Here is a 27,247-nt window from a genome sequence, read left to right as displayed (position 1 = left end):
AGCCACGGTGAAGTCGGCACCACAAGAACACACTGGGGAGTCTTCCTTCTTTAGGAGGTAAAAGTGCAAACATCTTTCATGAGCTATTCTCAGCCTACACAAAACCATGGCTTCTCTCCGTGAAGGCCGGACAGAGGACCACCACACAATAGTAGTCTTTCTGATTCCTCTCAGCTAGCCCCTCCGATTCCCAGGACACAGAGATGGTTTGACGTAGCTGAGAACAAATATTCCCAGCTGGTACATTCATAGGTCTAGGAGCTAAAAGTACCGCTTCTTTTGCTGCTTCATCTGCATGTTCATTTCCCGCGATCCCAAAACTGCTTGGGAGCCATGCGAAAGTGATTCTGGCGCCAGCATCACACAACCTGGCTAGGATATCACGAATCTGCTGTACCACTGGGTGTTGCGAGAAACAGGTGTCAATAGACCGCAGAGAAATTAACGAGTTGGTATACACGAGAAAGTGGTCTCTCTCATTACCGAGTGCAAACCGCAGAGCTTCTAAGACGACAAAAAGCTTCACAGTATACACACTACAGACACTAAGAAGCAAGATCTTCATGCTAGAATTATCGGAGATGAAAAAGCAACCCACATTGCTCCGATTTAAGAACCATCCATGAAGACATGTTGCGCGGCCGTATACTGATGAACGAAGTCCTAGAAATACCTTAGATGAACAGAGGCATTCGTGTTCACCTTGGATCCACTGTGTAGGTTTAGCTATATATCTGGCCACAGAACTAGCCATGGAGTTACCTTGTAGTGGTCTGCTCAAGACAACCACCAATAGCCGCTTCTAACTCACAACACAAACAATCGATTCGAATTGCAATATGCTGTGTGGCATTCGGTCGGTTCTGGCACCGCTGGTAGTGTTGGGTATTAAAGATGCCTTATTCATAAAGGTAGAACTCCCAATTCAATGAGTAGACTGGGGATGGGGCTAGTAAGGAAAGCTCCCATTGCCAGCGTAACTCCACTACGGTGAATACTATGTAAAAGGTTCAGCGTAAATTTTACCATATGCCAGAGGGAAATTATAGAAGCTTCCCTTCCATGCTGAATTGTCGTAAGGTGAGCAACAGCCTTATGTGAGAACATGAAATAGCCAGTAACCTTCAACAATGACAATCTGTGAGTGTACAAACTGATGTGTGTGCATTGAAGAGTATTTACCCACTACATGGAAGCCAGAAGAATATGGACACTGCTCAACTCGCAGGCAAAGATAGCATTGAGAAATTAATCATCCATATTATTTTTCATAAAGACATTCACTAGTGAAAAGACATATCAAGGTGGATGTCATTGCTGTGTTCATTAGGAAAACTATATCACATAGCAGACATTTTACTGTATAGGCTTTTGGGCTTATGCCGTGTCAAGAAAATAAAGTTAAATTCTTTACGTTTCGCAGAGAACTGTGCTCTGCATCATCAGAAGAAAATCTTGATTGTCCATGTGAAAGGCTTCTTAAACACATAGTATTTATTTATTTATTCAATCATACTTCCCAATGTATGGGTTGCCACAGGACAAAGTTTACTATATCACATAAAGTGTATTACTACAGTAGCCTATACAAGTCTGTAAAGATTTTACAAAGTTTCAATCTCACTACAGTGTCTGCAGTCTTGACTTCTGCCATGGAGAGCTCTGAATGGAGCTACGTTTGCATGTAATTTTACAGTGTCCTGCCATTCTGAACTACTTGAACCTTCCCTGGTCTCCAGCCACCTGTTTGCTACGGGGGGGGGGGGGGGCATTCCTGATAAAGAGCCACTCGATAAGAAATGTAGAACTGAAACGGAAGTTTTACTTTTCCTAGACGATATGACCTCTCATCCTAAATTAAACTTTTAAAATGTCCAGTTAGTGTTCTTTCCCCCATAATATTACTTCTATCTGCCCACCTCTTGATCAACACATCATTCACATTTTCAAATGCCATTACAGACAGCTAATAATGAGACAGCTCATAGCAAACTTTACATTGCATCTTTTGCTTCCAATCTCACCAAATCTCTCACCATAGCCTACTCAATGCAGAGGGATGGATTGACTTGGCTTAGAAAGCTGTAAAAAAAAAAAAAAAAAAAAAAAAAAAAAAAAAAAAAAAAAAAACACAAAACAGTTTCTTCAAGGCAGTATTTTGTGCTAACAGAACTGAAAGGTACTTGGAAAATCAAGAGGAAACATAACTACCATAAGATTCAATCCAGGTTCTTTTGAACCAGGCAGGGTATGAAAATGCTAGTGAATACATCTTGAGTGATAGGAGTGTACAGTTTGAGGAAAATTAATATTACTGAAATGGTGAAGGACATGCAAGCAACAGAACTGAAAGCTGGTGAGTGTAGTTACAGTGAGGAAAATAATGGTAAAGATGTAAACTCCAGTTTAGATACTTCGATAACTAATTATGTTTCGTCTTATCAACTGGTGAAACAATTGAAAGTATTCACTCTAAGTCACTCTAAGTCCTATTGAAAAGTACTACATAAAAAAGTTATAGAGAATACAATTTCCGGTCATTTAACCGACTATGATAAGAGTGGTATTTCAGAGTCAGAAGAAAACTAAATGTGAAGGCCTACAATATCGAAAGCGCATAACATTGATCAACATTAACATTACATTGACCATTGTTTGTTGTGATGTTCTTTGTCTCTTATGCTGCCTCTCAACTCCGACAGATGGGATTACTGCTGCGTACCGAGTGTCACAGTGTGACTGAATATTGGCGGGAAATAGCTGGGGAGTTAGAAAATTTTCTTCTTTAGCAAGCCGTTCTTCTGGTTCATACATTTTCTGATACGTAACACACTGGTTCATCATAGGATTCCAGCTATCCGATCCCTACTCTGACGCGCTGTTTTGAATGAGCAGCGGGCATATTTAAGGCAGAGGCTCACTTAGTAGAGTAGTAGTAGTAGTAGTAGTAGTAGTAGTAGTAGTAGTAGTAGTAGTAGTAGTAGTAGTAGTAGTATGGCCTGGTTTAGAATGACAATTAGGGCTATTCTAAATTATAGCACCACAATTCACTAAATAACTCAAAATTCAACCCTGAATAGAGCTGTTTCATAAGGAAAGCTCCTTTCTCTTCATTTTTATTAAATTCTACATTCATTTTATTCCAGATTAGCAGTGAAGAGGGGGTTTGTCCTCTGGCCTGAAGGAAAAATTTGCCTCCACGTCAGATAGATTTATCCGCCGCCAGTGTAGTGAACTGATACTTTCTGACTCATAGGGTATTCCTAGGAAACAGAATAGTAAAAGGCCATAGTGTTTGCCCTGGGACTCTCCACTATTCGACCCCCCCCCCCCCCCCCCCCCACCGAAAAAAAAAAACAACTAAGAGTGTTCACGGCTCACGGCAGTCTGCGGCTTGGTCATTCCAGCTCTGGAACTTTGGACTGTTAGATCGGCAGCTTGGTCCTGTTTGTTAAAAGTGAGAAAGGGTGTGGTGTTTCATTTGAACGAGTATTTCATATGAAAGCATTGCTTTTAATCGCCCCATTCCTACTGACGCCATTGTAATATATGTTCATTTCAGTTGGGAAAACCACTAAGAGTCTTCCTGAGGATGTAAAAAGGCAGGTGGAGAGCAAGTGTCTACCATTATAATGAAAGCTCCCCAACCTGATTGTGGCTGATGGTATGCAAGCGGGTCTACCAATACAGTGAAAATTACCTAACTCAGACTTCATATGAGAAAAGATGTTTGGTGAATTCCCCATCGCGTTTCTAGGGTAACGTTAAGAACTATGCAATTTCATACAATCTTGTTCACAACGTGCACACTACCTAACCTAGAATTCTGTATACAATGTAGAATTCCGTAGCGAAGCACGGGTACATCAGCTAGTTGTATAATAAAACTACAGTCCGGCTCCATGGCTAAATGGTTAGCATGCTGGCCTTTGGCCACAGGGGTCCCGGGTTGATTCCCGGCAGGGTCGGGAATTTTAACCTTAATTGGTTAATTTCGCTGGCACTGGGGCTGGGTGTATGTGTCGTCTTCATCATCATTTCATCCTCATCACGACGTGCAGGTCGCCTTCGGGAGTCAAATCGAAAGACCTGCATCTGGCGAGCCGAACTTGTCCTCGGACACTCCCGGCACTAAAAGCCATACGCCATTTCATTTCATAAAACTACATACTAAGTTATCTCCTAAAATGTCTTTTAAAATGCATCGCGAGAGATAAATTTTGCTTATGTTGGCAATTAATGGATACACCCCAGATGCAGATAAATTTTTGCATCCTATCACTAACCGTATTAGGGAGGTACACTGTACTTAACAAATTTATTATTTCTTTTGCAACTGGAAAACACATTTTCTAAATCAATGAATGTTTTTAATGTCTAAAATGGGAGGGTATTTAGGATTAAGAAATTCCCAGATGCCAGACAGAAGGTAAACCTGTAGGACATATCTGGGATTTTCCAGAAGTCTGGTAACCCTAGTAAAGCAAGTCTAGTTGTTCATAATGTATACCGGTACTGATCATTTATTGAAGGGTATGATATGGCAGAGTGGACTTTAAATGAATAGTAGAAATGTAATAGGCAGTTTAGCTTTTACTAATAATTAATCTTGATGGCAGACTATATTGAAAACTTGAAAACTACCATTTTTTTAAACATGTAAAGAAGTGAATGAATATGACCAACGGGATGCTAGCTGGAAAGAAATGTAAGAGGATAGAATACCACAAAGGAAAAATAAAACAAGAATATGTTCCTCTCTTTCAATACAGAAATCAAATCAAAGTGTAATAAAGCAAAAGCAGTTCATTTGCAGTTGCATTAATTGGCATTTTTGTGAGTGGGAATGGAGTTCACAAGAGCACAGAAGCTTGAGGTAGTATACGTGAAATTAGTGAGAATGACTGCTGGTACAAACACGTGGGAGTAATAGATGAAAGCATTCATAACAAAGAGACAAAGGCTAAGGTTGCTAAGGTTGTGCTCAGACGGCTAAAACTATACAATCCACTGGTGGTCCCTAAGAGGAGATATTCTCACTGGGACTATGTGTAAATAGGGTAGCAACCTGCTTCACAGAATCTACTGAGCTCCGAACATCTTCAGCATGCCTTGGAACTATGGGAATAACTGAGTCCCACTTCCATTTGATGGGCAAGTGACTCCTTGGAAATAACTAGGTAAATGAAATGGAATTTGATGGGGAGTTATCAATATTAATGGCACATATGGAAGAAGAACTGGCTGAGACAGCAAAGTGGATGTGTCTGGATTTGTTAGGAAGAATGATATTTGGATAAGGGGAGATAACTAGGAAGAGACAGGAAATGATAAAGTATTCTTAACAGATGTTAAAAAGGGAAGGGCAGAGTGTAGGGTAGGACTGTTCATTAGGTACACTAATGTACGCAACATAGCTTTCGTTAGGCACGTAAATGGGTGAATGATGTGGGGTAGATTTAGCTGTTGGAGGAATTAGGACAAGAAATGTCCCAGTGTATTCACCATGTGCAGGTGAGGATGACATTGATGAGTTTTGAAGCACTGAGTGACATCGTAGTCAGGGTCAACAACAAGGATAGAATAGAGCTAATGGGTGATTTCAATGCGAGAGTTGGAAATAGAACTGAAGGAAATGATAACGTGATGGGTCAATGTGGGGAAGATATGGAAGTTAATAAGAACAGGAAGCGTTTACTGGACTTCTGTGCTAGTATGGGATTACCAGTTACGATACATTCTCCAAGCGTAAGGCTCTACACATGGGAGGGGAGGGGCCCCAGATCTATAATAGACTACCACACTCATACCCAACTTTTAATTCAAGAAATCTGTTAGCAATGTGCAGGTAATCTGTGGATTTTTTGACAACACAGACCACTATCTGATCTGGAGTGAACTAATTATCCTTAGGCCTAGGACAGAGGAAGTGAAATCAGTCTGCTGACGAATAAGGGTAGAAAATCTCCAGGATGAGGAAATTAGACATAAGTAGATGAATATGATTAGTGGAGAGTTAAAAACAATAGGGAGTGTGCACGGTACTAGTAACAGAGCGCTCTCGTGGAGTTCCGAGAATTAATACGGTGAGAGTGCGTTTCGCTGACGTGAAGACTTGCGTCATAGTTATGGCAAAAAATATCGTTGCATCTTGTCATCAAGATATGAAGTAGTGCTATGGAAGTTGTAATACAATATGGGTTTGAGTACATACATTTCCAAAATAGTCGCAAGTCAACAGTGAATAAAGTACAGAAACTAGTTGACAGTGGCTATGTGTTACAGTTCTACGTTCTTTATTATTGGTGGCAAGAAATCTGCTAGCACACAAGCTACGCAAACAATGTCGCTGATATATGGAAACAGATCTTTAGGAATATTTTTCAAGATTTTCAAGATTTTGGTCCATAACCCGTTAGAGGAGAGATCCTCACTTAGACTATGTGCAAGTAGGGTAGCATCCTGCTTCATGAATCGACCGAGCTCAGAACACTCTAAGCAAGCCTCGGACCTATGGGAGTAACGGAGTCCCACTCCCATTTGACAGGTGAGGGACTCCTTGGAAACAACTTGGCAAATGAAATGGAATTCGATGGGGAGCTATCAATATTAATGGGGCTTATGGAAGAAAGTAGAACTGGCTGAGTCAGCAAAGAGGATGCATCTGGATGTGCTAGGGGTAAGTGATATTCGGGTAAGGGGAGATAACGAGGAAGAGATAGGAGATTATAAAGTGTACTTGACGGGTGTTAGAAAGGGAAGGGCAGAGTCTGGGGTAGGGCTCTTTATCAGGAATACCATTGCACGGAACATGTTAGGCATGTAAACGAGCGAATGATGTGGGTAGATTTGTCAGTTGGAGGAATTAGGACTAGAATTGTGTCCGTGTATTCACCATGTGAGGGTGCAGATGAGGATGAAGTTGACAAGTTTTATGAAGCATTGAGTGACATCGTGGTCAGGGTCAACAGCAAGGATAGAATAGTGCTAATGGGCGATTTCAATGCGAGACTTGGGAATAGAACTGAAGGATACGAAAGGGTGATTGGTAAATGTGGGGAAGATATGGAAGCTAATGGGAATGGGAAGCATTTGCTGGATTTCTGTGCTAGTATGGGTTTTGCTGTTACGAATACATTCTTCAAGCATAAGGCTATTCACCGCTACACATGGGAGGCTAGGGGTACCAGATCCATAATAGACTATATCTTAACAGACTTCGAATTCAGGAAATCTGTTAGGAATGTACGAGTTTTCCGGGGATTTTTCGATGATACAGACCACTATCTGATCTGTAGTGAACTAAGTATCTCTAGGCCTAGGGTAGAGAAAGTGAAATCTGTCTGCAAATGAATAAGGGTAGAAAATCTCCAGGACAAGGAAATTAGACGGAAGTACATGGATATGATTAGTGAGAAGTTTCGAAAAGTAGACGGTAAGCAGGTTCAGGATATAGAAAGAGAATGGGTGGCATATAGGGATGCGGTAGTAGAAACAGCAAGGGAATGCCTAGGAACAACTGTGTGTAAAGATGGGAAAAGGCGAACATCTTGGTGGAATGAGGAAGTGAGAGCAGCTTGTAAACGTAAAAAGAAGGCTTATCAGAAATGGCTCCAAACAAGGGCCGAGGCAGACAGGGAGTTGTATGTAGATGAAAGAAACAGAGCGAAACAAATAGTTGTTGAATCCAAAAAGAAGTCGTGGGAAGATTTTGGTAACAACCTGGAAAGGCTAGGTCAAGCAGCAGGGAAACCTTTCTGGACAGTAATAAAGAATCTTAGGAAGGGAGGGAAAAAGGAAATGAACAGTGTTTTGAGTAATTCAGGTGAACTCATAATAGATCCCAGGGAATCACTGAAGAGGTGGAGGGAATATTTTGAACATCTTCTCAACGTAAAAGGAAATCATCCTGGTGGTGTTGTGAACAGCCAAGCTCATGGGAAGGAGGAAAATGTTGGTGAAATTATGCTTGAGGAAGTGGAAAAGATGGTAAATAAACTCCATTGTCATAAGGCAGCAGGAATAGATGAAATTAGACCTGAAATGGTGAAGTATAGTGGGAAGGCAGGGATGAAATGGCTTCATAGAGTAGTAAAATTAGCATGGAGTGTTGGTAAGGTACCTTCAGATTGGACAAAAGCAGTAATTGCACCTATCTATAAGCAAGGGAACAGGAAGGATTGCAACAACTATCGAGGTATCTCATTGATTAGTATACCAGGCAAAGTATTCACTGGCATCTTCGAAGGGAGGGTGCGATCAGTTGTTGAGAGGAAGCTGGATGAAAACCAGTGTGGTTTCAGACCACAGAGAGGCTGTCAGGATCACATTTTCAGTATGCGCCAGGTAATTGAAAAATGCTACGAGAGGAATAGGCAGTTGTGTTTATGTTTTGTAGATCTAGAGAAAGCATATGACAGGGTACCGAGGGAAAAGATGTTCGCCATACTGGGGGACTATGGAATTAAAGGCAGATTATTAAAAGCAATCAAAGGCATTTATGTTGACAATTGGGCTTCAGTGAGAATTGATGGTAGAATGAGTTCTTGGTTCAGGGTACTTACAGGGGTTGGACAAGGGTGTAATCTTTCACCTTTGCTGTTTGTAGTTTATATGGATCATCTGCTGAAAGGTATAAAATGGCAGGGAGGGATTCAGTTAGGTGGAAATGTAGTAAGCAGTCTGGCCTATGCTGACGACTTGGTGTTAATGGCAGATTGTGCCGAAAGCCTACAGTCTAATATCGTGGAACTTGAAAATAGGTGCAATGAGTATCGTATGAAAATTAGCCTCTCAAAGACTAAATTGATGTCAGTAGGTAAGAAATTCAACAGAATTGAATGTCAGATTGGTGATACAAAGCTAGAACATGTCGATAATTTCAAGTATTTAGGTTGTGTGTTCTCCCAGGATGGTAATATAGTAAGCGAGATTGAATCAAGGTGTCGTAAAGCTAATGCAGTGAGCTCGCAGCTGCGATCAACAGTATTCTGTAAGAAGGAAGTCAGCTCCCAGACGAAACTATCTTTACATCGGTCTATTTTCAGACCAACTTTGCTTTACGGGAGCGAAAGCTGGGTGGATTCAGGATATCTTATTCATAAGTTAGAAGTAACAGACATGAAAGTAGCAAGAATGATTGCTGGTACAAACAGGTCTGAACAATGGCAGGAGGGTACTCAGAATGAGGAGATAAAGGCTAATTTAGGAATTAACTTTATGGATGAAGCTGTACGCATAAACCGGCTTCGGTGGTGGGGTCATGTGAGGCGAATGGAGGAGGATAGGTTACCTAGGAGAATAATGGACTCTGCTATGGAGGGTAAGAGAAGTAGAGGTAGGCCAAGACGACGATGGTTAGACTCGGTTTCTAACGATTTAAAGATAAGAGGTATAGAACTAAATGAGGCCACAACACTAGTTGCAAATCGAGGAATGTGGCGACGTTTAGTAAATTCACAGAGGCTTGCAGACTGAACACTGAAAGGCATAACAGTCTATAATGATAATGTATGTATGTATGTATTGAAAATGTTCACCCTCTGTATGCATCTGTCAACATGAATTCGCACACTTGCTACACACTGAGTTTGTAACACATCATCTTCTGTAAATCTCCCATTGTGAAGGAAAGGCGGCATAACAAGTAAGGAATGAGATGACTGTGTTTTAATATCTGGGAATCCTTATAAGAATCCATATAAGACTGAATTGTTAACAATAAAAGTATCACTAGTTCTTCCAAAATAACAAGGGGAAACAGAAACAATAGTTCCATTTGGGGCCACAGATAATAACAATTTAAACGTATAACATGACTCGTACGAAAAATACATGTAACATCCCTCATCTATTCTTGCTGGTGTTTCTGATTTCACTTCTGTGCAATCTATTATAACTCGTGCATCAGGATAAAATGTTTTAAAAGCGTGAGGCAAAGTGTTTTGCACGGATAGTTTGCTAGGCTAGAAAATAAAATTAGAAGTGCGTTTCTTGACTATTCTGCGCAGCAGTAGTCTGATGTACATCAAATAAGACTGCGAAAGCAGTAAAGGTTATGCCCAATTCCATTTTCATTAAAAAGAGTAAACAAACATCATTATTACTTATATTTATAGACACTTTAAAAACAAAGAAAGAAAGTTAAAAAAAAAATGAATGTTTTTGTACCGGGCGGTACACCTCCACGCCGCTAATTTAAAAGTTGCGCCTGTTGAAACTCCTCTGCTGGAGGAAGTCTGAACTTTATTGACGGTATTAATTTTCAAGTTTCTCAGAAGATGTCACTACCTGGAAATTTTAGAGATTTTGAACTGTGTCATTTTCGACGTATTTTTGTTTTGCTTGTAGTAAGAAGTGTGAACTTTCTCGTCTAGAGGACATTACTGAAGATCAACAATAGTGCACCCTAGTGCGGAGTGAAAGAACTATTTTTTTTGGAGAAATTTTCATTTCGAAAGTTTGTTTCTTGTTAAATTTCTTTCTGTTATTGTTTAAGTTGCCTGTATACCCCTCTCTTTCCCCTTGTTTTGTACTTAACCAATCCCGAATTTCTTTTATTAATTTCTGACCAATCCGAGGTATCTTCCCCCAACTTGAATATGTTGCTGTATCCTACCCAATAAAGAGTTTGTGGGAGGGTGTTTTCATTCCCCTTACGCCTCGAACCTTCCGCGAGAGGATATAAACTGCTGATTTTAGGGTCTCCGGGCCACTTCTGTTCCATCTTTCAGTGTGTAAAGTACATAGCAGGGGGCGGGTAGCGCCTCTTTCTCTGGCAGCGGTCAACAACCAGGTAATGGCCGATTAATTACTTCTTTTCTTGCTTGCTCAGCAGTTTAACTCTCGGGGCGGGTCCGAAGTTTTTCCATTATGTAACCTTCCTTAAAAATGTAAAGAAACTGGTATCTATTCTATCTTTTAAACTACGTATTGGGATAGAGAGTACTTAACCCTCTCGAGCTCCCACTCATATTGTTTTGAGGTGACCTTATTTTCTCAACCTATTCTTCCTTAACATTATGTAAATTTGTTTCTTTTCTAAAGTCACCTCCGTAGTATGGGATTAGCCCTTGCATCAGTGGCCTAGAGCCAAATTAGGTTTTAAAAACAAAGTGTATTAGGAGTGCAGATCGCCTCCTCTCAAATTGTTATTTTGGAGGTCATGTAATTACCCCTTTTTCATTTAATAGACCTCAGTAGGTTGGGTATTTTACCCCTGTGTCTATGTCCAGTGAGGACAACTTGAAGGTGGAGTTTGGTGTGGCCTTTGAGAGGCTTAGAGTTGAGAGCGAGTGGCTCTTTTTTTTGAAAATTGAGTGTTGTATGCCTCGTGGAGGCTTTACAGTGTAATTTGGAGCTAATGTTCCTGAACATGAATGGGGTTTTCTGCCCCTCTGGTAAAACTTATTTTGAAGTAAGGTTGGGCTGATTGCCCACGAATGGTGAAGCAAGGGCGCTGAGCCCAAATTCTGTAAATATCGTAACTACCCTTTTGACTTGCTACTCTGTACCTGCCATGTTTGTTATTTCTTCATTTTAAAAAGAAAATATAACCTTGTTAAATTTTACATTAACTCTGATTCCGTAGTTTGAGACCCGTTCACGCCCGCACCTTCTTTCACCTCTACCTACCGCTAAAACACGGTAACAGTTTTAAATGAAACACTTGTTAAATCCTTCAACTGTGCCTCACTTTTTATGCTCTGGTACCAATGAAATCCTCTGCATATGTCCAGAGGGTGTTGGTACCACAACTTTTATTCACCTTCTCCGAAATACTTGGAGGTACTGTGCGTGAGTTGCACTATGTGCCTACATCATTCCCACTAAAACACAAGTGAATTAGTTAGTCATTGCTTCAACTTCAAATGCTGCTTGCAGCGACTTATGTAGTTTTTCACACTCATTTTTCACAATAAATTCATGAGTTTCCTGATTAGAAGACATATGCATATTTGAGCATTTCATTCGTTTACTCGCTCTTTCAAACCGGGATACATCAAATTCTCTTTTCGGTTTCTTCTTATAGCTCTCATGAAACACAGATGGTATATATGATGGATGATTTTCAATATTACTTGGCTTTGCTCCAAAAAAAAACGTTCACTGCAAATGACGGAGCAATTGGTGGGTTCCCATGGAGTTTCATCTGCACTGAAATGCAGGAAAACATTTATTATTATTATTATTATTATTATTATAAATATTCGGTGTAGTGAAGATACGTGCACATGGAAGGACATGAATGAAAATATATGAACCTGCTGCAATGCATACTTGAAATGAAAAGTACTATTTCAAAGTGTAATTAAATGAACGTGTTCTTGACTTGGCATACCTAGTATGTTTGAATTGTGTGATATGAAATGTGTGATTTATGTCACAAATGAAATAAGGTACTGTACTTACTTCATTCTTCCCACAGCCGAAATCTACTTCCTGCATCTGTCCGATTCCCATGGACGACCAGGAAATGTTTTTGATACTTCAAGTTTTGCAACACTTCTTACTTATCCCACCAACTTGGGATCTCAACCAACAGAAAATTATGTGTATTTATTTTTCTGCCTATCATAGGCTTCTTGAAACTTTTCGACTATCCAATAAAAATGAGAGGGTGTGTCTGGTTTTAGTCCAAAGGCTACCTGAACCTTCCTCTCGGGTATAAAAGCTGTTGCTTTTTTGAGCTGTCTTACTGATTGTTGTGTTATTAAGTGTGTGTGCTAAGAGACGAGGTGGGGTCTCACCCATTGGCAGGCAGAACATCAGCTAAGGTAATGGCCATCATTTTCTATCTCTGTAGTTAACTCTGCAAGCTGATTCGAGGGGAAGGTTCCTATCTTTAACTATGTAACAGTCAATTTCCTATTATGTAAACTTTCTTCCTTCTCATGTAAAAGTTCAAGTAAGTAGTCTACTTAACTAAAAACCGGGGACAGACAGTGCGTTACCCTCTCGAATTCCCCTTCAATTAATCTTGAGGTGACTACGATTCTGTAACTTTTGTTCACTTGTAAATTAACGTGTCCATCTAGTCACTTCAGTAGTTTGGGAATAGCCTCTGCATCATCGGGCCACAAGCCCCAGTAGAATTTTAAAATTTGATTTCAAGGAGTGCAAGTGTTCGCCTCCATACATTTTGATTTTTGGGCAGTACCGGTAATTGAACCTGTTACTTTCCACGAAGGCCCAGTAGAATGAGTACTTGATACCCATGTGTAAACTTAAAAGACAATTAATATAATCTTGTAAAATGTAGTTCGTGCCTAGAGAAGCCAGAAATTGTAAAGATATTGTGCTAATATAAAAGTTAAAGTTGCCTTAAGTAGGCTGTAAGGGTTTGGGAGCAAGTCTCCTTGGTAGTATTGGTACAGCATATAGGCTCTTTCTTGTAAAGTAAACTGGGTGCCTTTGGAAGGCTGTAACTTGTAATCTTTGGAGCAAAGTGCTTTTGAAAATTGTGATTTAGAATTTCCTGTGAAATAAATTGGGAGATTCGTCTCCTTGCCTATCTAACTAAGTGCAACATTAGTCATGTTGGGACCTTTGTAAATTAAGAGCTTGAAGCTCAAATCGTAATTTGCCAATTCTTGGTTTTTCTGCTCTTCTATTTTGTACAAAACTACCTCTGTACCTGAAATCTTGTTATTTGTTAAAATTTAATATCTGAAAAACAATATAGCCTTTATTTTAAAGTTTTAAATCAATCTTTGACTATCATAGATAGACCCATTCTCACCAGCACCTTCTTTCACCTCTGCGTACCACAGAATACCCCGGAACAGAAACAACAAGGGAATGCCTAGGAATAACTGTTGTACGATGGAAAAAAATCTTGGTGGAATGAAGACATAGCAGCTCTTGGCGTCATCAGTTGCAATCCAACCATCTCTACATTCATTTCTTCCTCGGCTTTTGCCATTTATCTGTTGTTACGTGTAACTGTTGTCCTATATTTCTCTTTTTATTTCTGTGTAACTGTTGTGTAGACTCTGTTAGCAAGAAGGGCAAGACAACTCAAAGTAAAGCTAGAGAAGTGATGAGGAACATTGTAAACTGGTGTGATAAGGAAGATAAACAGGGAAAATTCACATACTTGGTAAAAGAGAATAACCTGCAGGCTGCAAATGACAACAATGTATCAGTTCAAAGAATCTCAACCACCTGTAAACACCAGTAACAGGATCATACTGTGACAGTATTTAGTGTACCGAACCCCTCAGAAAACCTTTTGGACTGGTATCTGCACCATTATAAATTTGTATCAATGAACTTTTGAGAATGACCATTATCGCATCACATTTAATGTGTTATATCTTGCCATTCTTGTTCAAATTTGTTTATCATATCTAGTCGCTCTATGAAGTACTACGCTCTGGTGACTACGCTTTGAACTTTCGAGACTGCCTGAGTGATTCCGCATGCGTGCGAGCAGCAGCGAGGGGAAGCCACGCTGTTTGGCTTGGGACGCTACCAGTTTGAGTTGAATCGCCATGAGAGTAAGACGTGTGCATTGGAGCGGCGGTATGCTTCAGGTCAGTGGCTTTGACCCGGGATAAAACCAGGTCTCTGTGAGCATTTGATGCCCTTAAAACCTGGTAGTGACCTTGATAACTTCTACATTTGTGCGACGAGCACTTAATTTACATTTTTCTCCTCCTTTTGACCTGCTTGTGTACGGTAACGGTACGTAGCCTCAGCGTTGCTTCATTGTGCATGGATCACAAACCGTAAGTTTCATTATTTATCTACTCATGGGAATTCTACTTTCAAAAGAACTGTGAAAAATTCCAAGAAATAATATCGGACTGGTTTTTCAAAGATGATATTTATCCGTAATAATAATAATAATAATAATAATAATAATAATAATAATAATAATAATAATAATAATAATAATAATAATAATAATCCCGTGTGGGGATTTACTGGTTACCTCCATCGGGCGCGTCCCATTGGAATTGGGGAAGCTCGCTGGCTCTGCCACCAGCAGAGTCAGAGGGTAGTAGGGAAATATAATACCACCATGAAAAAAAAACTGGTCCCTTGCCAGGGTTACGGCGAAGACTGGTAAATGACCAGAAGCCAGAAAACATCTTGAGGCAACCTCTAGGGCTAACAACCCTAGTTGTAAAAGGATGGGTACCCGTCCAAAGCAAAGTCAAGTCAAAAAGCATGATGGCACAACATGTCGAGAAACATACCCCAGGGGGTAAATCTTCGGATAAATCCCTCGTCGTGAACGCCACGGTGCACGAGTCCCGTTCGGATTCTGGGGGAGACTCGACATCATGCAAGAGACGAGTCGGAGAGTGTCGGTGTACCCTGAAGAGTCAAAAACTCAGGCCAAAATCTAAAACCTTTCTAGCAACTTTCAATATAAATTCTCTTACCCAAACTGGCAAGCTGAAAACCCTCACCAAAGCTCTTCACGAAAATCAGATATCCATAATGGCCCTACAGGAAACAAGGTACCCAGATGAAGAGACTTTGAATCCGAAGGCTACCGATTTTTCAAGAGCAAAGCGCAAAGAGGAATCCTCAATGGAGCTGTGATGCTTGGAACCGCGTTTGCTGTTAGAACCAAGATCCTTAAATCGGTTGCAAATTTCGAACCTGTGAATGACAGATTGTCTATACTCACAATTAAATGCGCGAACAAAACCTACGCCCTAGTTAACGCACATGCTCCTACAAACGATAAGAACAAGCCTGATCCAGGCGAAGTTGATAATTTCTGGGACCTACTGGATGAAAAATTAAACAAAATCCCCAAACACCATGTCAAGCTTCTTTTGGGTGACTTCAATGCCCAACTAGGTCGTGAACAGAAGTACAAGAAAGTTATAGGAAATTACCCTGCTCACAAAAGAACCAATCCCAACGGCAAAAGACTGGTGTCCATTTGCGAAAATCACAACCTGCAGGTTATGTCGACCCACTTTCGCCATCTACCCAGAAAGCAAATGACTTTGCGTTCTCCCGTCCAAGCTCTCGGAGAGTTCCAAATTGATCATGTTGCAATCTCCAGGAGAAACAGCCCTGAGATTATGAATGTCAAGGTAAAGAAAGGCAGCAGTGTGGCCTCAGATCATTATATGTCTCTTATCAAATTTAAACCAATTCCCGCAAACACAAGGAAGACAAACAAACAGATCACACACTTCGACAATGATAAACTTCGGCAAAGGGTCGAGGAGTTCCAGGAGAAGGCTAGACCAAATGACTGTGACTTTAACAACACCAAAAGTCTCCTTGTTGAGGCCGCCAAAGACGTTGCAGAAATCAAGAGAAGCAAAAAGCATGCCTGGTGGAATGGTACCTGCGAATCAGTCCTCCAAGAAAGACTCAATGCGTGGAAACAGTACTACTCTACGAAATCAGAAAATGATTGGGAAACCTACAAAACCCAACGTGCCCAAGCAGCTGGGGTGTTCAGAACTGAGAAACGTAAATACGAAAAATCTCTCATTGAAAAGATAGAACAAAACTTTAGGAAGAATGAAAGCAGAGAGTACTACAGAGCCTTCAAACGCAAACTCACTGGCTATAAACCACCATCTCTATGCCTTGAGCGAAAGTACGGCACACTGGCGACGTCAAATGAAGAAAACTGCAGCATTCTGGCAGATTACTTCAAGAATTTACTTAATTGCTCTAAACCGCAAAGCCCCATTGAGACCAAGGAACCCTTACTCAGGTACCCAGATTCCAGACCACCCGACAGAGATGAAATCAAGCGCCACATTGCCCGTCTCAAAAATAACAAAGCGCCAGGGGAAGACTCAGTAGTAGCAGAACTAAGGAAATATGCCCCAGAGGAATCACTTGATATCTTGCAAAAGCATATAGAAGAAATTTGGAACAAGGAGACCCTACCCAAAGATTGGAAAATAGCTTTGATCCATCCATTTCACAAGAAAGGCAGCATGAAGAACATCAACAACTACAGAGGAATATCTTTGCTACCCGTGACTTACAAAATTCTATCACTTGCCATCCTGGAGCGTTTGGAAGCACAAGTCGAACATCAAATAGGTGAATACCAAGGACCGGGCGAGTTGGCCGTGCGCGTAGAGGCGCGCGGCTGTGAGCTTGCATCCGGGAGATAGTAGGTTCAAATCGCACTATCGGCAGCCCTGAAAATGGTTTTCCATGGTTTCCCATTTTCTCTACCTTGCTAGGAGCTTTACGTCGCACCGACACAGATAGGTCTTATGGCGATGATGGGATAGGAAAGGCCTAGGAGTTGGAAGGAAGCGGCCGTGGCCTTAATTAAGGTACAGCCCCAGCATTGTTTCCCATTTTCACACCAGGAAAATGCTGGGGCTGTACCTTAATTAAGGCCACGGCTGCTTCCTTCCAACTCCTAGGCCTTTCCTATCCCATCATCGCCATAAGACCTATCTGTGTCGGCGCGACGTAAAGCCCCTAGCAAAAAAAAAAAAAAAAATACCAAGGAGGGTTCAGGAAAGGTCGGTCAACAGCTGAACAAATCCAAAATCTCAAAACGATCATCAGATATTGTGCACTAAGGTCCAAGCAGTATGTGTCTGTCTTTGTGGACTTTAAGAATGCGTACGACTCCAGTGACCGGGAAGTCCTGCTAAACATCTTAAATGAATTTGGAGTTGATTTGAAACTGCTGGCATTAATTAGAGCCACCCTGACCAATACAAAATCCAAGGTGAAGTTCCACGGATGTCTCTCGCATTCCTTTGACATCAAAACAGGAGTCCGACAAGGTGATGGGCTGTCCCCGATACTCTTCAACTGTGTTCTTGAAAAGATCATCAGAACCTGGCGGGTGAGATTACAGGAAACCAACTACAGTCCATTGAGAATAGGTACCAAATCCAAGGGGATTGCAACAGACTGCTTAGCATTTGCCGATGTATTGCTGTTCTCTCAAACGATATAGAGACTGCTAGAGCTCAAGTTGAAATTTTAAAGGAAATTGCCGAAGAAACTAGTTTGCAGATATCGTTTGAGAAACAGAAGTAAAGACTAACATCAAAGAGGCTCCACCAAAACTCTATAAAAAATACGGGGACATCACCCGAGTAGACAAATTCAAAAACCTGGGCGAGATCATCATGAAAAATGGACTGGACAAAGAAGCACTTCAGGAGCGAGTACGCAAAATGGAAATAGCCTACGAAACATCCCGCACAATCTACAACAAAAAATGCCTTTCCCAAAACACCAAGATACGTCACTATGAAACAGTTCTGAAGCCAGTAGTTCTATATGCAGCCGAAACCCTGTCTCTAAATGCCAACAAAGGACTTCTTGAAGAACTGGAGAAAAGAGAATGCAAAATTGTGAGAGGAATCTTGGGATCAAAGTACAGAAATGGAATCCATCAAAAGAGATCCAACAAGGAAGTCTACAGCAAAATAGAGAAAATTACCGACACAATCAGAAAAAGACAGGCACGATTTTACGGTCATCTGAAAAGAATGGACGGAAGAAAGTTAACTAAAGAAATCTTTCACTTTTTTGATTCAAACCCCAAAACCACAATTTCCTGGTTTAGAAACACCAAAGAAGACCTGCAAATGCTACATATCTCAGCTGAAGAGGCCCTTAACAGAGATCCCTTCCGCAAGAAAATATTGACGAACAGGCTAAACTGAGACGAGCAACCGAAGAGAAGACATGGTGCCCCTTGGACAGAGGAGCGTAAGCAGGCCCACTCTCAAAGAATGAGGGAAATTTGGGCTCTAAAGAAGGCCAAGTTCAGTGTCAAATGCAACAAGACTTAACGTGGTCCTTGATGGCCCCAGCGAATTAACTATAATAATAATAATAATAATAATAATAATAATAATAATAATAATAATAATAATAATAATAATAATCTTTGACTTGTATAATGACTCCATAGTTTCCTAGAGTTAACCAGAAGGTTTTAATAATACCCTTCAAAAATTTTTAATTTCAAGCTGAATTTTAATTTTCTCTTTTAATTTATTGCAACATATTTTCTTAAGTGAATTAAAGTCATTTCTGTTACAAATCATGGATATTCATTTCACTAAATCAATGAAGCATTGTCACTGTTTCTTATTCAATTTCTGACCTCGGCCTTTTTCTGCTTCCTTCCACCTTCTAAGGTAAGTGTGTTTTTTCCTCTTGTTTGGTGGTTTCTTGTGTGTTGTTGTTTTTTGCTTAACTATTTTTGGCCTCTCTATTGTGTTCGCTTTAACTTCCTTTTGGGGTGGACACACTACCAAACTTCTCACCTGGAGGCCTCACTATGCATCTAAGGTGAGAAGGGTTGTTTCGGGGACCTAGAGGACGGTGCCGGTTTGAGTGGTAACAGAGCGTGGTTGTTTGTGTTTCACTGTTGTTCTGCACCTGATTTCAGTTGTTTCCGTTGAGTGCAGCATGATTCCCCTCCCTGTTTCCCCTTGTTTTATACAGTGCAGTGCTGTATTGATTTGGAGGTGAATGAAAATCAGAAACAAAGAGAGTCAAAGCTCACTGTGAACGATTATTGTGACGGTAAGTACAAGGATCTCGTGTAATTCTTTCCTTAATTTTGTTTCATGTCCACTAACATGTCATGTGAGGTCATCTTTCCGTATTACTTGCGCCGTCCCGAGGTGGAGTACGAGTTAAGAATTCGGGGACCTTGAGGATGGTGCCGGTTCGAATACTGATTGGCGCCTAAACAATTTTTATTGGTAAAGTAACTATCTAAAATGCAGCGAACAGACAGCAGCGCTGATGTCACACCTCAATGAGTATATAAGGAGGAGAGCCAGCAGGAGAAGGCAAATCGCCATCCAGTGGTTTACTACACCGAATATCAGACATGTAGGGGCACGGACAAACAGGCTGCTTTCACACATCTAGAATCAATGTTGACAGCTGTATTCTCACAGAATACTATACTCCAGAACTCTGTGCTCTAAACTACAAAACAGACTTTTGTTCTTTAGTTTGTTTCCTGGCAACTCAGAATCTTGTCCATAGTGTAAATAGGCATAATCCACTGTCTTGTCTGACAAACTCTTGATACACAAATGTGTACTGGCAATACAGATTCTGTACATAGTGTAGATGTTATCCAACGGAAGTAAGCCTATTCCGAGAAATCATCTTATGTTCAACCTGTGAAGTTACAGAAATCGAAGTTGTATCTATTGTTCAGTAGGAGTGTTTATTGAATAAAGACTGTTCGTGTTGTACCAATGACATTTTGTACACAACAAGGAACATCATTTATACTGATGAATCTTAGGGGACCGAGTGAGTTAGCTAGATACAGTTTGTGTAACGTAAGTTACTGTTAGCTTACATTCAGGAGATAATGGGTTCAAACCTCACTTTTGGTAGCCCTGAAGATGATTTTCCATGGTTTCCCATTTTCACACTCAACAAATCCTGCAGCTGTACCTTAATTAAGGCCAAGATCACTTCCTTCCCAGTCCTAGTCCCTTCCTATCTGTTTTGGCGCCATAAAACCCGCCTGTGTCAGTGTGACGTTAAAAAAAACACGTTTAAAATGTTGACAGTGAGGAGTATTCAAGCAGCCACAACAGGAGCTCTTCTAACATTCCGATGCTCATCCATGCTGGTTCTAAGAGTAGTTTATTGATGGCGCAAAGCTGATGTTTAGTGTAGGAAAGGCTGCAGGAAATTACCATGGTCAAATGAATGGGGTAAATTTTTTTAAGTGGGTGAGTGAGAAACTCCTTCCTCTAGAATTGTTACAATAATAATTGACAATGTTCCTTATCAAAGTACTGAAGAAAACAAAGTACCCTCTCAGTATGCCATTAGAAATAATGGGTGAAATGGCTAAAAGAAAACAAAGTGATGTTTTATTATGGAATGAAGAAACTTCAGAGTTTTTTGAACTGATCATGGAGTTAAAAAATTATCAAAATATATCGGTTCCATGAATTACTGAGATTACTTGGACACATGGTTCTACGTCTGCCTCCTTACATGTGTGAACTCAATGCCATCCAGCTGGCCTGGGCCAAAATCAAAAGAGCTGCCATTTATGGCTTTTTATGCCGGGAGTGTCTGAGGACACGTTCAGCTTGCCTAGTACAGCCCTTGTAAGGCAGACCCTCCACCGAGGGTGGGAGGTATCTGCTGTGTATCAGAAATGCATCTTTTTGTAGTAGAGGATAGTGTTGCGTGTAATATGTGAGCTGCAGGAATGTTGGGGACAGTACAAACACCCAGTCACCAAGCCAGAGGAAATAACCATTAAGGTTAAAAATCTCTGTTCCGGCCGGGAATCGAACCCAGCGCCTACTGAACCGAAGGAACCAGACAAAAAAACCGTTCATAAGCAAAACAGGTAACACATCGTATCTTGTTATTCTAAAACACAGCAGGCTTGGTTAAAGAACCTATGTGGTGAGAACTTTTGTAACTAGGTTTAACAAAAGAGGAAAATATCTAAATAATGTGAATAAACTATCACTGACGGTGATAGCAATAAATATGCATACGGCTAAGAAAGGAGAAAAGAGAAATACGAGGGGAAGTGCATACCAACCGGCAGAGTCACTCAAAAATTACAAATCTCGATATCTCAATGTTACCATTATCCAGCATAACTTCTTATATTGGAAACAACCAGAATTATTGTAAGATGGGCGAGATGTCAATACATGTAAGCAGTTAACCTCCCATTACCATAAATTAGCCTAATTCAGTCAAAGCTTACCTTCATAACGGTCTCGTTTTTCAGATTTATGTTTTTTATGCTTCTTTGAACCCATTTCAATCGAAGTAATGTTCACCGATTAACAGAAGTTCACAGTTGCGGAGGAGATAAACTATATATAAGAATGTAATTCAGACAGAGTAATATAGCATAACAGCGGCAGATAAAACTCTCGATTCACATAAATCTCTCATAGTGAAAATAAGTCTTCAGTATCACAAAATACACAAGACTGCGCTAGTAAGGACACGAAATCGTTTGCTCACAATGTTTATCAACATCAACGTAACTGCCATCACAATCAGATCAGTGTAATTTTAGCTCTGGTGTCAATCGATATCGAAACAGACCAAATGGAAAACTAGGCGTTTCAACAGTTTGTACCACTGGCAAATAAGCAATGTCACCACTCCCTATCATCCAAATACCGCATATTTTCTATAGTAAATATTGTCTCTTGAAGTAATATTGGAATTTTTCCGAAATCTGCTCAGTACGTCCTTATATAAAATCGTATTGTCTGAATAAAGTAGGGTATTTTTGAAGACAAATATTTTAAATATCGAATAAGTTGGTTGTTGAACTTGCCCTTATGCCATGTATGACAACCCTTTCAACTTCTGTCATAATTCCGGTGAGCGATTGACGACGCATCAATTGAAGAAGATCAAAATGCTAACCAGTGCGCTAAGATTTTAGTAATTATGACCACCGCCAACTACATCTACGCTGCGCTCCATTGTCCGATAATCTGTTACCTCACCCATGAAAATCGGCCTGTGTGATAGAATGGCATTAACTAGCGCAGTATTCACCAATCAACGAGAGGTGTAGTATGACATCACTTCCCTGGTTGGGGTTCTACAATTGTGTGTGTAAACCCTTTCCCTTTAAACTCTTGCAGACCTTGCCTTTGGACAGTCAGAGGTACGTTCGTGTCTCTCGTACGGTGCGGATCGTTCTTTGGTTGCAGTCTGGTGTTTGCCTGCGGTGACAAGTAGTGTGTGACCGTTTGGCGAGTGTGTGTCTGTGTACGCCTTGGTGATGGATACTGATAGTGGAGGAGATGAGGCACCGGATCCCTCATCTAATGCCAATGTTGGTCGTGAAGAAATTGTGCCGATGCAAACCGATTTGATTAATCTCACTTCAAATACGAATTCATTACAGCAGCCTTTACAGCCTCAACAGTCTAATGCCGCTCAGCCGCCTCCTCCACCTCCCCCACCTCCTGAAGAGTTGGAGGTTTATCCACAGGCTCATTTTGGCCCATTTATTGTATTTGTTGAATCAACTAAGTCGAAAAATATTGGTGGGCTACATCCCATGGCGCTTGGGCGCTTGTTTTACGATAATGATATTTTTGTGAAAGGTATAACGCCCAAAGGACGCAATAGATTATTGGTGGAATTTAGTTCCGCGATCCACGCTAATTCCTTTCTACGTCATTCAATACTTGCAACTCACTCCTTGAAAGCATATATTCCCAGTTCCAATATCTTTCGTGTTGGACTTATACGCGGTGTGGAAAAGAATGTTTCTGATGCTGACATTCTTAAATACCTCAAATCTGATGTTCGGGTCAAATCGGTCAAGCGGCTTAACCGTAAGGTTGTGGAGCCCAGTGGAGTGAACTACGTTCCTACTGGAACAGTTAAGATTGTTTTTCGCTCTCAGACTCTTCCTCAATATGTCTCTTTGTTTCAAGTGCATTTAGAGGTTTACCCTTTCATATTTTCCCCGATTATCTGTTCAAAATGTCAGCGATATGGACACACGATTAAAAACTGTCAGGCTAAGTCACCCCGATGTGGACATTGCGCGTTACATCACCTTACATCAGAGTGTCAGGAAAATATTCGCCGCTGTGTTCACTGTCATCAGGAACATTATACTGGCTCCTCAAACTGCCCTACTCATCAACAGCAAACTGCCCTTAAAAAGCTTATGTGTACAGAAAATCTATCCTTTTCCGAGGCGTCTGCTAGAATCCCCTCGACCCAATTTGACATGTCCAATAATACCCATCTTTTTCCACCTCTTCCTTCTACTAGTTCCACTTCACCTGTGGAAACCCCGAGGAAACGTAAATTTACTCAGGTGGTTATGACAGAGCCCCGTCCCATTCCAACGCCTGGTTTCGATAAGTCTGGGTATCTTAATCTCATCCGACCCACTCCAGTGTCTTCACATACCTCGGTCTTTCCATCCACTTCATCTTCATCGTCCCCGTCCCCGATTCCGTCTACGTCCCGTAATTCTCAGTGTTTACCTTCAGCTCCTTCTCAATCATCTAGTTCCCCTGTACTACGCCAAAAGGCGTATCTCCAAAGTGGTATTCATCAACTATTTCTACAACTTATTCAATTATTAGGGGACCAGCCGCATGTCGCACATACACTTTATAAGCTTCGTGACTGTGTGCACACTATGTTCTCTTTAGATGCTACGTATCCTGCAGTGGAATGCTAGGAGTATTTCTTCTAAACGGTATGAGTTACAATTTTTTGATAAATGAAAATGTGGTACTCTGAGTGCAGATGTAAATCATTTATTATTCCAATGCCCTGTGTATGATTCTTTTCGTCCGGCTTTTATTTCTCGTCTTCTCAGTCTTCAGAAAGCTCTCCCCACCAATGTCTCCTGCTTGCTTCCCGATATGTCTCCTGCTCTAATACATGCTATCCATCACTATTTGGATGACTCTCATATTCATTTGTAAATTACTGTCTGTTTCTTGTTTGCACCGTTACATACTCCTGCTTCCACTGTTTTTTGCTTCTACGCACTTCCTTTGTTATGTTTCGCGTTACGTAAGATGTGCACATAGACCTGATGCTCAACTGTTCTTGAGACCTTCGTAGTGAAATTCATTGCGTGTGACCTTCGTAGTGAACTAATTGCGTGTAATTTAACATTATAAGTGTAATATCACGATAATAAGTGTAGTGGCTGGGTGAAATAATAGAGCCCATAACCTCTCCGACAACAACAACAACAACTTGCCTTTGGACCTTGCAGTTGTGTTTATGAAAATGAAGGGTTGGTTTCTAGAATCATGTAAGAGAAATGCTGGTTAGTTATTTCATTTCGTAACATCCTGTTACCCTTATTCTCTTTGCTGTTACCTACCTTTGCAGTGATTGCGAGTGTATGTGATTGGAACGCTGTGGTGTGTGTTGGTTTTTCTCTTTCATATTTCGCAAGGAAACATTCAGTTGAGATGAAAGGGCGATACATTGCAACTGGTGTCAGAACTGACTGTCATAACCTAATTCAAGAATTCATAAAACTGAATTCCGTACGTTATGACGATTTTGCCGAAGTGTGGCGTAATATGAAATTTTCATTCATATATTGCGAACGGAAGAGTTTTGATGAGCTTGTTGAATTCACAGAAGAGTTATTTCGAATCGCCAAAGAATTCTGGTTGAAACCTAGAGAATTTCATAATAAGATAGGAGGATTGTACATGTTGTATGGGTTATATTTTAAGCAACCGACGGGACATTGGATAAAAATTCGGATTACATTGGACGAGTTTAAAGAAATCCGTAAGTTCCACGATACAGTTCGTCAAGATCGTCATCATGATGCTAATTTTATTCTGTCAAAGCTCGTTTATGTGGGCGCTTTTCATTTTTGTGCCACAACATATGTTCATGGTATGGAGAAAAAATTTCGCAAATACTTTGAGAAAGATAGAAGTCTTCTAGAGAGTAAAGAAAGCCCACCACCATATGTTGATTTTATAAACAATGACCTCCTTGCTAAAGTTGAAACAGCAATGAAAGCTTACCATGAAACAAAATGCTTGCTTCAGGGTGCTCAGAGCTCAGGTCCTGCTAACACACTTTCATATGCCAATCGTCATGTTGCCAGCATTGTAAGCGAAAAGCTAAAACAGTTGGTGGACTCGACCATAGAAGAGGATAAAACTGATGAAGTTACTGCTAATCCAGGATCATCTGTTCCTGAAAATCAACCTGATGTTCCATGGTGGTTGCAGAAGAAAGCTCGTAATTCCAAACGTTTCAAGCCAGAAGAGGGAGTTGATGAAGCAGAATCATCGCCAGATGAAGATGTTGATGACTTGTCTAACGAGAAACTGGATGACCTTCCAGTTGACATGCCAGATGTATGAGACTGTTGACGGTTCATAATTGTTACTCAATATGTAGAAACTTTTGTGTAATGGACATGGTTGGTGATATTACAAGCAAGTTTCTTTCATGTGTGTGCTCAAGTACAGGACAGTAATAAAGAGCCTTTGTAGTAATTTAAGTGGGCCTACTTTTCATCAATCTTCGTTATAGACAGTTGTGCCTTTCAGCGTTCGGCCTGTAAGCCTCTGAATTTAGGCTACTAAAACTAGTCTAACCATCGTTGTCCTGGTCTCCCTGTACTTCTTTTACCCTCTGCGTCTGAGTTCATTATTCTCATAGATAACCTTTCCTTCTCCATTTGCCTCACATGACCACACCACCAAAGCCGGTTTTTGCATGCTGCTTCATCCATCAAGTTCATTTCGTCTTCATCATCATTTCATCCTCATCACGACGCGCAAGTCACCTATGGGTGTCAAATCAAAAGACCTGCATCTGGCGAGCCGAACATGTCCTCGGACACTCCCGGCACTAAAAGCCATACACCATTTCCATTTCATTCCTATCTTAGCCTTTATCTCCTCATTCCAAGTACCCTCATGTCATTAACCCCATCTGTTTCTGCCAGCGATCATTCTCGCTGCTGGTACTTTGGTGTCTGTTACTTCTAACTTATGAATAAGATACACTGAGTCCACCCTGCTTTCAATCCCATAATGCAAAGTTGACAGAGGCTAGACAAAGACTGGTGTAGAGATAGTTTAATCCAAAAGCTGATTTCTTTCTTACAAAATACTGTTGGTCACAACTTCAAGGTCACTGCATTAGCTTTGTTGTTCCTTGATTCAATCTTTCTTAGGAGTCTTATACTGTTGTCCCGGGAGAATACAGATCCTAAATACTTGAAATGATCTACCTGTTCCAGTTTTGTATTCCCTACCCAAAATTCATTTCTCTTAGGTTTCATTCCTACTGACATCACTTTATTCTTGGAAATGCTAATTTACATGTCATACTTGCTGCAGCTTTTTATTTATTTATTTATTTATTTATTTATTTATTTATTTATTTATTTATTTATTTATTTTTTTTTTTTTTTTTTTTAACAGTAAGGAAGCCTCAGGATATTTTTCAAGTTCCAAGATATTAGATTGCAGGCCTTCAGCACAGTCTGCCATTAACCCATCATTTGTTGCAGGTGAGCGCGGCACTCACCATTGCAATTATTGCAGTTATTTTTAATTTGTGTAGTTTTTAATTTAATTTTATTTTCTCCTGAGTTACTATTGGATATGGTTTAGGTCTCTATTTATTAAAGGGCAGGAAGACATTTACTCATAGATTATGTGAAAAAGAATTTACAGTAGCTTTTGTCTGAATATATTCAAAATTGTTACATATATGGCCGGTTTCTAGTACACCACAGGCCGTGCGGTTAGGG

The 27,247-nt window shown here is 40.5% G+C and overlaps 2 protein-coding genes across 2 annotated transcripts in view; one reads left to right on the top strand and one right to left on the bottom strand.

The window, feature by feature from the left end:
• The window catches only part of Brd7-9 (Bromodomain containing 7/9), a 126,824-nt gene extending 104,798 nt beyond the window's left edge, over positions 1 to 22,026 (bottom strand). Inside the window, exon 1 of the mRNA XM_067145504.2 lies at positions 21,701 to 22,026. Coding sequence (XP_067001605.2) covers positions 21,701 to 21,755 — 55 coding nt within the window. The 5' untranslated portion in view covers positions 21,756 to 22,026. The remainder of the gene's footprint in view (positions 1 to 21,700) is intronic.
• Positions 22,027 to 24,717: 2,691 nt separating this feature from the next.
• On the top strand, positions 24,718 to 26,820 carry Pbp45 (proximal sequence element A Pbp45). The gene has a single exon (XM_067146436.2). It carries the CDS (start codon positions 24,924 to 24,926, stop codon positions 25,842 to 25,844), a length of 921 nt encoding a protein of 306 aa, XP_067002537.1. The 5' UTR covers positions 24,718 to 24,923; the 3' UTR covers positions 25,845 to 26,820.
• Positions 26,821 to 27,247: the final 427 nt, after the last annotated feature.

Source organism: Anabrus simplex, chromosome 4 (assembly GCF_040414725.1).
Source record: "Anabrus simplex isolate iqAnaSimp1 chromosome 4, ASM4041472v1, whole genome shotgun sequence".
In the NCBI taxonomy this organism is placed as follows: domain Eukaryota; kingdom Metazoa; phylum Arthropoda; class Insecta; order Orthoptera; family Tettigoniidae; genus Anabrus; species Anabrus simplex.
Note: the sequence above shows the minus strand (reverse complement) of the source record. Positions and strands in the feature narration are given on the sequence as shown.